The 13,544-nt window shown below is 47.0% G+C and overlaps 1 protein-coding gene across 1 annotated transcript in view; it reads right to left on the minus strand.

Annotated features, from left to right (window-relative positions):
* frem3 (Fras1 related extracellular matrix 3) overlaps nucleotides 1-13,544 on the minus strand; it is a 248,885-nt gene that overhangs the window by 64,201 nt on the left and 171,140 nt on the right. The window contains exons 10-12 of the mRNA XM_038791914.1: nucleotides 8,050-8,214; nucleotides 7,780-7,962; nucleotides 3,930-4,060 (exon numbers count right to left, since the gene is read on the minus strand). Coding sequence (XP_038647842.1) covers nucleotides 3,930-4,060; nucleotides 7,780-7,962; nucleotides 8,050-8,214 — 479 coding nt within the window. The remainder of the gene's footprint in view (nucleotides 1-3,929; nucleotides 4,061-7,779; nucleotides 7,963-8,049; nucleotides 8,215-13,544) is intronic.

Consider the following 13,544-nt stretch of genomic DNA (forward strand, 5'->3'; position numbering starts at 1 on the left):
CCACTTTTAAGGATCTGGAGACCTGCACGCCCAGATCTCTCTGTGTCTCTATGCTCCTGATGGTTCTGACATTCATTTTATAGCTCCCACCTGAATTGGATCTACCAAAATGAATCACCTCGCATTTGTCCAGGTTAAATTCCATCTGCCATTTCTTTGCCCAATTTTGCTGCCTATCTATATCCTGGTGTGTTCTCCGACAATCTTCATCACTATCCACCACTCCTGCAATCTTAGTATTATTCGCAAACTTGATAATCAGACCTGCTACGTTTTCTTCCAAGTCATTTATATATGTTACAAACAGCAGAGATCCCAGAACAGATCCCTGCGGAACACCACTAGTTACAGACCTCCATTCCGAAAAACATCCTTTCACTTTTACCTTCTATGGCCAAGCCAGTTCTGGCACAATCCAGCCGGTTCACCCCTGACCCCAAGTGATCTAATATTTTGCACCAGCCAGGGACCTTATGAAATGCTTTATTAAAGTCCATGTAGACAACATCCACAGCCCTTCCCTCGTCAATCATTTTTGTCACCTCCTCAAAACATGCAATCAAATTAGTGAGACGTGACCTCCCTTGTACAAAACCATGCTGTGTGTCACCGATAAGACCATTCACTTCCAAATGTGCGTAGATCCTGGCTGGGATTCTCTGCAGCCCCGCGCCACAATCGCAGCCTTGCGGGGGCGGATAATCCACTTTCACGCCGGAATCGGGCCCAGCGCCAGTCTAGCGGTTCTCCGGGACCAGAGAATCGTGATCGCGGAGTATGCCACGCGACTTGGGGCCCATTGAGAGAGGCCCGCCCAGTAATCCTCTGCTCCCGACCAGCCGAGTTCCCGTCGGCACGGAACTAACCAACTATTGCTGGTTGGGATGCTCGCGTGGCGGCTGCAGACTCAGTCCGGACTGCCCTGGTGAGGGACAGGGGGGGATCGAACATTGGGAGGGAGGGGGGGGCTTATAGGCGGCCGGGGGTTAGATCGGCACGGTTAGATGCTCGGGCGCGCGGCTGATCGGGGGGGAGGTGTCACATTTTTGTGTCTGGCTCTACGGTCCGAGTCTGCCATGGAGCTCGGCGCGGCCGCTGGAGGCCGTCACCATGCGCATGCGCGGACTCCAAACCAGAAGTGCCAGGCCCGTATCCACGGCCATAGCTGCGAGATTTACTCCAGGTCCCTGCTAGCCCCCTGCAGGGCATTGAATTAGCTCATCTTTGTTAGAGGAATAGAACATAGAACAGTATAGCACAGAACAGGCCCTTCGGCCCTCAATGTTGTGCCGAGCAACGATCACCCTACACAAACCCACGTATCCACCCTATACCCGTAACCCAACAACCCCCCCCCCTTAACCTTACTTTTTAGGACACTACGGGCAATTTAGCATGGCCAATCCACCTAACCCGCACATCTTTGGATTGTGGGAGGAAACCGGAGCACCCGGAGGAAACCCACGCACACATGGGGAGGACGTGCAGACTCCACACAGACAGTGACCCAGCCGGGAATCGAACCTGGGACCCTGGAGCTGTGAAGCATTTATGCTAACCACCATGCTACCGTGCTGCCTAATCTCTGGCGTAAAACCCCAGCCTTTTTACGCCGGCGTGGGGCATGGTCCCATTTTGGGAGAATCCAGCTCCCTATCTCTGAGAATCTTTTCCAACAATTTCACTATCACTGACATCAAGCTCACTGGCCTACCGTGGGGCAGCACGGTTGCATGGTGGTTAGCATAAATGCTTCACAGCTCCAGGGTCCCAGGTTCAGTTCCCGGCTGGGTCACTGTCTGTGCGGAGTCTGCACGTCCTCCCCGTGTGTGCGTGGGTTTCCTCCGGGTACTCCGGTTTCCTCCCACAGTCCAAAGATGTGCGGGTTAGGTGGATTGGCCATGCTAAATTGCCCGTAGTGTCCTAAAAAGTAAGGGGGGGGGGGGTTGTTGGGTTACGGGGGTTTGAGTAGGGTGATCATTGCTCGGCACAACATCGAGGGTCGAGGGGGCCTGTTCTGTGCTGTACTGTTCTATGTTCTAACCTTTCTTAAATAAAGGTACAACATTGGCTATCCTCCAATCCTCTGGGATCTCACCTGTGGCCAAGATTTCTGTCAGAGGCCCAGCGATTTCATCTCTTGTCTCCCTCAGTAATCTGGGATAGATGCCATCTGGCCCTGGGGGTTTGTCTACCGTAATGCTTTTTAACATACCAAACACTTCCTGCCTCGTAATAATGACCTGTTCTAAAAAGTGTTTACTCATCCAACGTGCTCTCCTTTGTGAATACTGATGCAAAATACTCATTAAGGACCTCACCTATTCCTCTGGTTCTATCCATAATTTCACTCCTTTGTCCTTGAGTGGGCCAACTCTTTCTCTAGCTACCCTCAAGTTTCTAATATACATATAAAACGCCTTGGGATTCTCCTTAATCCTGTCTGCCAAGGCCATATCGTGACCCCTTTTTGCCCTCTTATCTCCCTGCTTGAACTCTTTTCTACTTTCCTTGTATTCCTCAAGTGCTTTATCTAGAACATTTTCTCTTCAAGCATTTATCCAATTGCTTTTAAACATTACTTTTGATCTGCTGCCACCATACTTTCAGGCAATGCATTCCAAATCACAACATGCTGTAAAAAATATTTTTCTTCATGTTTCTATGATGCAACACGGTGGAACAGTGGTTAGCACTGCTGCCCTACAGCGCCAGGGACCCAGGTTCAATTCCTGCCTTGGGTAACATTCTGTGTGGAGTTTGTACCTTCTCCCCGTGTCTGTTTTGGGTTCTTCTGGGTGCTCCAGTTTCCTCCCACAGTCCAAAGATGTGCAGATTAAATGGACTGGCCATGCTAAATTGCCTTAGTGTCCAGGGATTTGCGGGTTAGGTGAGGTTATGGGGATAGGGTGGTGAATGGGCCTAGATCGAGTACTCTTTCGGAAGGTCGGCGCAGACCCGATGGGCTGAGTGGCCTCTTTCTGCACTGTAGGGATTCTATGTCACCTCTGGTTCTTTTACAAGTCATCCTAACTCTTTGTCCTTTGGTTACCAAGCATTCTGTTTTTTTTATAAATTTAGAGTACCCAATTTTTTTTTCTAATTAAGGGGCAATTTAGCGTGGCCAATTGACCTACCCTGCACATCTTTGGGTTGTGGGGGTGTGACCCACACAGACATGGGGAGAATGTGTAAATTCCACGTGGACAGTGACCCAGAGCCGGGATCGAACTTGGGTCCTCGGTGAAGTGAAGCAGCAGTGCTAACCACTGCGCCACTCTGCTGCTCCTTACCAATCATCCTGTTAACTGGAAACATAAACGCTTGTATCAAAATTGTTCAGGATTCTGACCATCTCTGTCAAATCTCCTGCCCACAATGGGAAACACGATTGGCCGGCTGCCGGGACAGAGAATCCCGTTGCTGGGGGGAGCGCGCCGCAGCAGAAAACGGGTGCAGCCGGATGGAGAATCCCCCCCTGGACCTTTTGTGGCTGCAGGAAGAGTTAGAGACAAGTTAGGTGAAACAGCTGATCTCTCATATCCTCTGAAATTCAAAGTCATGGCTTAGAAATTTGGGTGTGCTCACTTTTGCAGACATTACAATGTGTTCCAGGCATGGGCATTGCAGAGGAATTTGCTTTCCATTTTTCAGTATGATGGACGATGCATTTCTGGCTGAGAGTGTGCGCCTGCTTCCTTCTTGACATACTGACACCTCAGTAAGTCGGTTAGCACCAAGAAAACGCACGTACAATTTCTCAGTCATGACTTTCTCAACTCCATCCCGGTGCTGGATTAATTATTTTCATTAATACTTTTCAAGAGCAATATGCATTCACTTCAAAACTCAGCAGGGACTCACATGAAGATCTGTCAAGCTTAACGTGTGGAAGCCCAGTTATCAGCAGCAGTGGGACAAACCATTACCTGTGTTTCTGCCACCATATTCTCATCAGGCTTCAAGTGAACAGTAAAAGCTTCTCTCATCTCCCGCTCTCCATCATACACAATTTCTAATTGTATAAAATGTTCAGTCTCCCCTTCCTTAAACTCGATATCTGAAATAAAAACCACAGAGGAAAAAAAATTCCTTCTCATTATTAGATTGATACTATATGGTCTTCAGGTCTGATACATGTTCACAGAAAAAATCTGGTCAGTCCATGGCGGCATTATTGATTGAGCCCTTTAAGAAAATGAAAGACTGTTGCAATGCTTCTGATAGCATGCCGCTGTTCAGAGAGACTTGGGTGTGCTAGTGCATGAGTCACAGAAGGTTGGTTTACAAGTGCAACAGGTGATTAAGAAGGCAAATGGAATTTTGTCCTTCATTGCTAGAGGGATGGAGTTTAAGACTAGGGAGGTTATGTTGCAATTGTATAAGGTGTTAGTACGGCCACACCTGGAGTATTGTGTTCAATTTTGGTCTCCTTACTTGAGAAAGGACGTACTGGCGCTGGAGGGTGTGCAGAGGAGATTCACTAGGTTAATCCCAGAGCTGAAGGGGTTGGATTATGAGGAGTGGTTGAGTAGACTGGGACTGTACTCGTTGGAATTTAGAAGGATGAGGGGGGATCTTATAGAAACATTTAAAATTATGAAGGGAATAGATAGGATAGATGCGGGCAGGTTGTTTCCACTGGCTGGTGACAGCAGAACTAGGGGGCATAGCCTCAAAATAAGGGGAAGTAGATTTAGAACTGAGTTTAGGAGGAACTTCTTCACCCAAAGGGTTGTGAATCTATGGAATTCCTTGCCCAGTGAAGCAGTTGAGGCTCCTTCATTACATGTTTTTAAGGTAAAGATAGATAGTTTTTTGAAGAATAAAGGGATTAAGGGTTATGGTGTTCGGGCCGGAAAGTGGAGCTGAGTCCACAAAAGATCAGCCATGATCTAATTGAATGACGGAGCAGGCTCGAGGGGCCAGATGGCCTACTCCTGCTCCTAGTTCTTATGTTCTTATGTTCTTATACTACTTCAGTCTATCTATAGTTACCATCTCACTTGCAACCACAAAATTCAATCAGCGTTTGTAAAACTGGAACAAGTTTGGATGTTGCATAAAAGTTTTGGCGATATATGTGGAAATATCTAAAACAAAAGCAAAATACAGTAAATGCCAGAATTGGTTTTGAGAGAAATATCTAACTGAGGGCCGGATTTTCATAACCCTGTCCATGTCAGAAGGGAGGCAGAGGGGCTTTCAAAATAGTGGGCTGGACACGGTTTGGGTATTCCTGCGCCTAATCCCCTTTCTGACAAATTTGCTGGTATGGGACCAGAGTGATATGTGGTAAGCCTGCACGCAGCATTCCTGACCTAACTGGCTCCATCGCGGAGGTGGGCATTTCAGACCACCCTCAATGGTGATGGGAGTTAGGCTGGCTTTTGCAGGAGACTTGGTTCATAGCTCCTCAAAGTAATCCTCATCTGGAGTCTTGAGCCTTTTAACAGGTAACTTTAAAAGGTGCTCAGAGGTGGGCAACACGGTGGCTCAGTGGTTAGCATTGCTGCCTCACGGCGCTGAGGTCCCAGGTTCGATCCCGGCTCTGGGTCACTGTCCATGTGGAGTTTGCACATTCTCCCTGTGTCTGCATGTTCTTCGTCCCCAAAACCCAAAGATGTGCAGGGTAGGTGGAGTGGCCATGCTAAATTGCCCCTTAATTGGAAAAAATGAATTGGATACTCTAAATTTATTTGAAAAAAAAGGTGTTCAGAAGTGTATGATAATATATTTATTTAAGTATTTAAGTGTGTGTTTAATGTTTTTGTATGGCTTTAAGTATGCTTTCAATGCAGGTTATTGATTATCGGGTTCTTTCCTTAAAAGGTAAGAGACCATTACAATTTCCAGCACTGTGTAAGGCTTCAGATACATCTGAATCCTTTCTCCAGTGGAAACAATCCTCTTCAGTATGGAGAATCAAATATTAATCTATGTCAGAGAGCTTGCGGCTTGATTTTCACATTCATTTAATATCCCGAAATGCTCATGAAATAATCAAAAATAATCAGCCATTCAAAAATCCCTTTGAAAAACATTGCCCCACTTTACATTCTCATAAAACGGTCAGAGTGAAAGACAGATTGAAAAAATATTTAATCCTCTCAATACCTCTTAATCTTGTCCAAATGAAGAAATAAAACTCACTTCAGAGATAGATAAGCTTATTAGAGGCTAATAAAACTGTCAATCAAATAAGGCTTGCAGTTGTGCAAACAGTCCCCTAGCAATCCGAGTCCACAATTGTTGGATCTCAACCAAGCATTCATAATGAGGCCATCTTCCAACTATCTCAATAGGCTGAACAGATGGCCAGGCATGTTTTTTTGACAGGTGGCCTCATTATGAATACTTGGCTGACTTCCAAGACTGACCAATGTACTCCGGCCTTGGTGGGCTGGTTGCACAATGTGGTTGGTGCAACTAACTTTATTTAAGTGACACTTATATTAGTTTGTATAAGTTCTTTGAACTGGTATTTCAATGCATGTACATTTATTTTGATAAGATAAAGAGGGCTGCCGAGAATTAAAAGTGACTTAAATTGGACTTTCACTTCATGTGTTTGATGAGCCATTTTATGAGAGTGTAGGAGGGACAATGCTTTTCAAAAGGATTTTTATTTTTAAATTTCATGAATACTTCAAAGACTTGCAAGTGTCATTACATGGCTCATTGGTTCTGTACTCTGTGCATACTAAATGAGTGGGCATAGAGATGAAATGAAAGAAATGAAGGGGGACATTGAGCTGCCTTGGGGTGGGGTTGGGCCTGACAGTAGTGAATAGATCTGCGCTACTGCCCCAGTAAATGAATCCCGCCCTGCCGCCCCGACGCCAGCTGCCGTATTCTCCGGCGCCGTTTTTTGGAAAGGCTTCCCACCACGCCGGTCGGGGGCCATTGGCAGCGGCTCCCCCAATGATTCTCAAGGCCCCGATGAGCCGAGCGGCAGTCCATTTCTGGCCCGTCCCGCCAGCGTGAATCAGGTGAGTATGCGTGGCCGGTCCTCGGGGGGGGGGGGGCACGGGGGGATCCAACCCCAAGGGGGGCCCCCACGGTGGCCTGGTCCGAGATTGGGGTCCACCAATCTGCGGGTGGAGCTTGTTCCGTAGGGGCATTTCTTCCTTCTGCACCAGGCCCCTGTAGGGCTCCGCCATATTGCCTGGGGGCTGGCGCGGAGAAGAGAACCCCCCGCGCATGCGCGAAAATACACCGGCTGGTCCGCGCATGCGCGGAATCACGTCGGCCGTTCGCGCATGTGCGAACTTGCATCGGTTTGGCATCGGTTGGAGCAGCGCCAACCCCTCCGGCATCCACCTAACCCCCTAGACAGGTGAGAATTCTTCACCTTGGTGGGGCCGTTGACGCCGGAGTCGTTGGCGCCGGTTTTCCGCCGGCGTGGGGACTTAGTCCCAGGAAGGGAGAATCCCGGCCGAGCTTTCTAGTTTGCAGTCTCACTATCTGTCTTCCCCTGTTACTCCCCAGCCAACCATCGGAGGCAGCTGCCCTGACTCCAGCCCATACCCAACTCCTCAGTTGAAAATATCGTGGGCGCGCACAGCCAGGATGGAAGTGAGGTCAATGAAGTGGGAAAATTCCCGATTCCCACTACAAAGTTGAAAGTCTCGCCCTGGGTGTCACACCCCCCAGTTGAGAACATTTTCATGAATTTCCTAATGTAAAGCTGGCATGCTAAAAATAAAATTCACACCAGGTTGTAAGTCGAATGCAGATTGTAAAGAGAGCAGTCAGTTCCTCTGTTCATTATCTGACCTTTAGATAATGGATTGTAATCTTCCCCAGATGTGGCTGAACCATCCTTAGTGTGAACTCGCACAATGGAGACCTTTGATGCATCGCCCAAACGTAGCACCGGGATTGTTACAATTGCTAATTCCCCAGCTTCTTGAGGCTCTTGAATGCTGTACTTTGTTTCAGAAAATTTTATAATGGGTCCTATTGAAAACAAAATTGTGTGTCAGTCACCAATTTCCCTTCAAAAATACCAAAGAAGGATAACAATTCCACAAGTCAGAAACATACTGTCTCCTTCATCCTTGATCGTGATTAAAGTTTCATTCTGTTCTCCCACAGAAGCCCCAAATGGCGATTCACTTTCGGGTGTCCCAAGTACCAGACGGAACTCCTCCTCTTCTTCATAGATGGTATCATCCACAAGAGGGACAGTGCAGGTCTTCTCTATCTCCCCTGCGTAGCAAAGACACAATGTCTGTTGAAAATGTGGCCAACGTTTTGCAAATCACAGCCAAAAACCTGAAGCACACGCATCATACAAATTAACATTCATGTAAAGAGCACAGTCCGAGGAGCAGAGCAGCACAGACGTTGATGTCTCTTCGCCTGAATTTAAGTGAAAATGAAATATGAATCAGCACAAGGGGTTAATTAAATGGCTCTGCACACAGTTAAAGACAAACTTAGATGCATTTTATCATAAAACAATGTGAATGTTACAATGATTGAAGCACAGCCCGCTAATTAATGTTAAATTCAAAACTGATCAGACGACATGTGAGCATCATCATAAATCAGGAGTATAATGAATGTTGATAATAGTCACTGACACAGATACAGATCCAAAAATAGAATCAAAAATTCAACAGGATATGTTTGAAGTGGCAGATAGCATGGAGTGCGTTCAAGGCTAGCCAGTAGGGTTTAGATGACTGTTATAAACCAAAAGGACCAACTGGACCCTCTCCACCAAAACAAATTCCTCCAGCATAATTAGAGGGGAGAGACTGTTCTCTCCACACAAGGGCATGAGGCACAGCGGCTATGTTGCCTGCCCAGTGCCAGAGTTAAGGACATGTCTTCACAGTAGGCAGGAACTTGGAGTGGGAGGAGAGGATCAGGTTGTTGTGGTCCACCAATGACATATGTAAAACTGAAAAAGAGGTTCTGCCAAGGGAGCAGGATCCGCTCGAGGCTAAATTAAAAAGCAGAGCAACAAAATAATCTCTAGATTAATACCAGAGTCCTAAGCAAATTGACATTGGGAAAATAAAGGGAGTTGAATGCGTTTCTTAAAGATTGGTGTGGGAGAAATGGGTTTTCATCTGTCGGCCAATGGCGTCAGTACTGGGGAAAAATGAAGTTGTACACTTGGGATGGCCTTCACTTGAAACCCTGCTGGAACCAGTTTCCTGGAGAATCGTACCACTTGGGCTGTGCAGAGGGTTTAAACTAAATATGCAGGGGGTGGGAGGAGTGGGTTCATGTGAGGGGAAATTTAGAACGTTAATGAGAAAGGACAAGGTAAGAGTGCAGAGTAGCAATATGGAGAGTGATGATCAGAGTTTGAGAAGGAAAGAACCGAACATATAAACATTAGAGTGAGCCTGCAAATAAGGTCAGGGTAAAGAAAGATGGTAAAAGGAAAGAATTAAAGGCATGTAGCATTCGTAACAAGATGGATGAATTGATGGTACATATTGAAATAAATGGGGATGATATGATTACCTTTACAAAAACATTAGCAAGATGGCTTAATACTCAAGGGTATTTGACATTTCAGAAAGATCGGAAGAAAGGAATGGGGATTGGGGTAGTTCTGCTAATAACGGATAGGATTGGGGCAAAAATGATAAATGATCTTGGTTGAGAAGGCCAAGTTACAGAATCAGATTAGGTGGAATTAAGAAATATCAAGGGGAAAAAGTCACTGGTAGAAGTAATTTATAAGCCCCCTAAGTAGCACTGCTCTGTAGGACCACTGTGTGCCCCTTGTCATTCAATGATATTACCAGCGCTGAATCCCCCACTGTGTGCCCCTTGTCATTCAATGATATTACCAGTGCTGAATCCCCCACTGTCAACGTCCGGAGGTTACCATTGATCAGAATTCTACTGAACTTGACTAGCCATATTAATACTGTGGCTACCAGAGCAGGTCAAAGCCAAGTAACTTACTCCCCAAAGCCTGCCCACCATCTACAAGGCAAAGGTCAGGGGCGGGATTCTCCAACCCCCCGCCAGGTCGGAGAATGGCCGGAGGGTGGCATGAATCCCGCCCCCGCTGGCTGCCGAATTCTCCGGCGCCAGGGGAAATCGCGCCACACCGGTCAGCGGCCACTGGCAGCGGCTCCCCCCGGCGATTCTCCGGCCCGCGATGGGCCGAGTGAATGCCCATTTTCGGCCAGTCCCGCCCACGTAAATTAGAGTAGGTACTTACTGGTGGGACCTAGCTGTGCGGGCGGCCTCCGGGGTCCTCGTGGGGGCACAGGAGGATCTGGCCCTGGGGGGTGCCCCCACGGAGGCCTGGCCTGCGATCGGGGCCCACCAATCCGCGGGCAGGCCTGTGCTGTGGGGCACTCTATTTTTCCGCGTCAGCCGCTGTGGTCGTCCACCATGGCCGACGTGGAAATGATCCCCACTGCTCATGCGCTGGGATGACGCCAGCACATGCTGGCGCTCCCGCGCATGCGTCAACTCACGCCAGCCGGTGGGGGCCCTTTGGCGCCAGTTGGCGTGGTGCCAAGCCCCTTTCCCGCCAGCCGGCATGGCGCAAAACACTCTGGGGCGGCCCGACGCCGGAGTGGTTCACGCCACTGCTCGGCGCCGGGACACTCCACCCCGCCGGGTCGGGGAGAATCCTGCCCCAGGAGTGTAATGGCACTTGCTTGGATGAGTGTAAGTCAAATAATATTCAAGAAGCTCCACACCACCCAGAACAAAGAAACCCCATTTTTTTGTTATCCCTTCCACAAACATCCATTCCCTCCACCACTGATGATAAGATAAACTGTAGGAACTAGCCACGGATCCTTCGCCAGCACCTTCCAAACCCACAACTGCTACCATCTAGAAGGACAAGAGCAACAGATACCTGGGAACCCCACCACCTGGAGGCTCCCTCGAAGTCACTCATCACCCTCACTTAGAAATATATCACTGCTCCTTCAGTGTCATTGCGTCAAAATCTTGGAACTCCCTCATAAACAGCACTGTGGCTGTACCTGCACCTCAGGGACTGCAGCCGTTCAAGAAGACAGCTCACCACCCCCTTCTGAATGGCAATTAGGGCTGGACAATAAAAGCTGGCTTAACCAGCGCTGCCCACATCCTATGAATGAATTTTTAAAATCAAGAAATATTGGGGGGCTTTTCAGAAAGCTAGTGCAATAATCATGAGTGATTGTAGTCTTCACATGGATAGTACGAATAATACCTGCAAAGATAGCCTTGAAGGTGACTCCATAGACTGCATTTTGGACAGTTTCTTATCATAATATATGCAGAAAAGGGCAGTATGGCGGCGCCGTGGGTAACACTGCAGCCTCATGGCACCGAGGTTTCAGGTTCAAACTCCCTCTCTGGGTCTCTGTCCGTGTGGAGTTTGCACATTCTCCCTGTGTTTGCGTGGGTTTCGCTCCCACAAACCAAAGATGTGCAGGGTAGGTGGAGTGGCCACGCTAAATTGCCCCTTAATTGGAAAAATTAATTGGGTACTCCAAATTTATTTTTAAAAATATATGCAGAACCAATGGGAGTAGGCAATTTTAGAATTTAGATGTGTAATGAGACAGGATTAATTAATGAAATTTCATAATAAAGGGTCCCCGAAGCAAGAGTGACAAGATGATTGAATTCCACGTTCAGTTTGAGAGTGAAAAATGTGGGTCTGAAACCAATGCTGTAAACTTAAAGGAAGGAAATGATCACAGAATGAATCCATAGGTAGCTACAGTAGAGTAGAAACATAGATTTCATAGATATCATAGATAACATAGAATTTGCAGTGCAGAAGGAGGCCATTCGGCCCATCGAGTCGGCACCGGCTCTTGGAAAGAGCACCCTACCCAAGGTCAACACCTCCACCTTATCCCCATAACCCAGTAACCCCACCCAACACTAAGGGCAATTTTGAACACTAAGGGCAATTTATCATGGCCAATCCACCTAACCTGCACATCTTTGGACTGTGGGGGGAGACCGGAGCACCCGGAGGAAACCCACGCACACACGGGGAGGATGTGCAGACTCAACAGACAGTGACCCAAGCTGGAATCGAACCTGGGACCCTGGAGCTGTGAAGCAATTGTGCTATCCACAACGCTACCATGCTGCCCAAATGGGAGTAGGCAATTTTAGAATTTAGATGTGTAATGTGTAATGAGATGTGTAAAATAGATTAACTGGTGAGATGGCAGAGAGGCAGTGGCCAGCATTTTATAATTTCAACAAAGATATATTCTATTGAGAAAGAAAGATTTGAGAGGAAGAATGTGCTATCTGTGGCTAACTAAGGAAGTTGAGAATGTGCTAAAATGAAACAAAAGGTGTCCAATGCTGGAAAGGTTAGCGGTATGCCAGAAGATTGCAAAATCTTTAGGGACCAGCAAAAGGTGACTAAAAAAAAGGGGAAAAATTAGAATATGAGAATAAACTAAAATGAGATATAAAATTATCATAGATTGGCAGGAGATCATTCAATCCCGAGTGTCTTCACCAGCTCTCCAAATTAGCAAAAAAGCTTCTCCCACCTTCTCTCCATAACCCTGCACATTCTTTCTTTTCAGATAACAGTTTCATTCCCTGAGAAATGCCTCAATTGAACTTGCCTCCACCAAATTCTCAGGCAGTCAATCCCGATCCAGAAGAAGCGAGAAACTAAGGTGAGTAATGGCTCCTGAGAGCCATTATTAATAATGGGAAACAAGGAAATGGCAGAAGTTTTGAACAAGTATTTGGATCTGTCTTAATGGTACAAGACACAAATGCAGCCCAATAATGACAATTGGAAATCAAGGGACAGAGGGAGGAATGTAAAACAATCACTATCACTACAGGAATGTACTAAGATTGCTAATGGGCACAAAGCAGTGGAGGCCGGGGTCACTGAATGTATTGAAGGTTGAGCTAGACAGACCTTTGATCTGCAAGGGAGTCAAGGATGTTAGGGGAGGGAAGCAGGTAGGAAAGTGGAGTTTAGGTCACAATCAGATTAGATTTGATTTTAATGAATGGGGGAGTAGCCTCGAGGGGCCAAATGGTCTCTTTCTTATGTTCTTATGTTAATTTGAAGTAACTGTCTTTATTTAACTAATGGGCAAAGAAATTCTAATGAATGGCTTAAGTGTCCTTATACTAATATTTGCACATAAACCTAGGGCAAATTTCAGTTATAATTCTTAAAAGCGCGATGCCAGAAATCCATTAGGATTCTCCCAGTTTCAGGGAGGCACGGTGGCGCAGTGGGTTAGCACTGCTGCCTACGGCGCTGACGACCCGGGTTCGACCCCAGCCACGGATCGCTGTCTGGGTGGAGTTTGCACATTCTCCCCGTGTCTGGATGGGTCTCTCCCCCACAACCCAATGATGTGCAGGGTAGATGGATTGGCCATGCTAGATTGCCCTTTAATAGGAAAAAAATAATAATTGGGCACTCTAAATTTATTTTAAGAAAGAAAAAAAAAAAAGCATTCTCCCTGTTTCCGGCTATTATTTCAGTGGTGAAGCAGCCAAGACCCCAGCCAAGACTGTCTTTTGCTGTCATTGTCACAAATCTCTGACTT

Source organism: Scyliorhinus canicula, chromosome 3 (genome assembly GCF_902713615.1).
Source record: "Scyliorhinus canicula chromosome 3, sScyCan1.1, whole genome shotgun sequence".
NCBI lineage: Eukaryota > Metazoa > Chordata > Chondrichthyes > Carcharhiniformes > Scyliorhinidae > Scyliorhinus > Scyliorhinus canicula.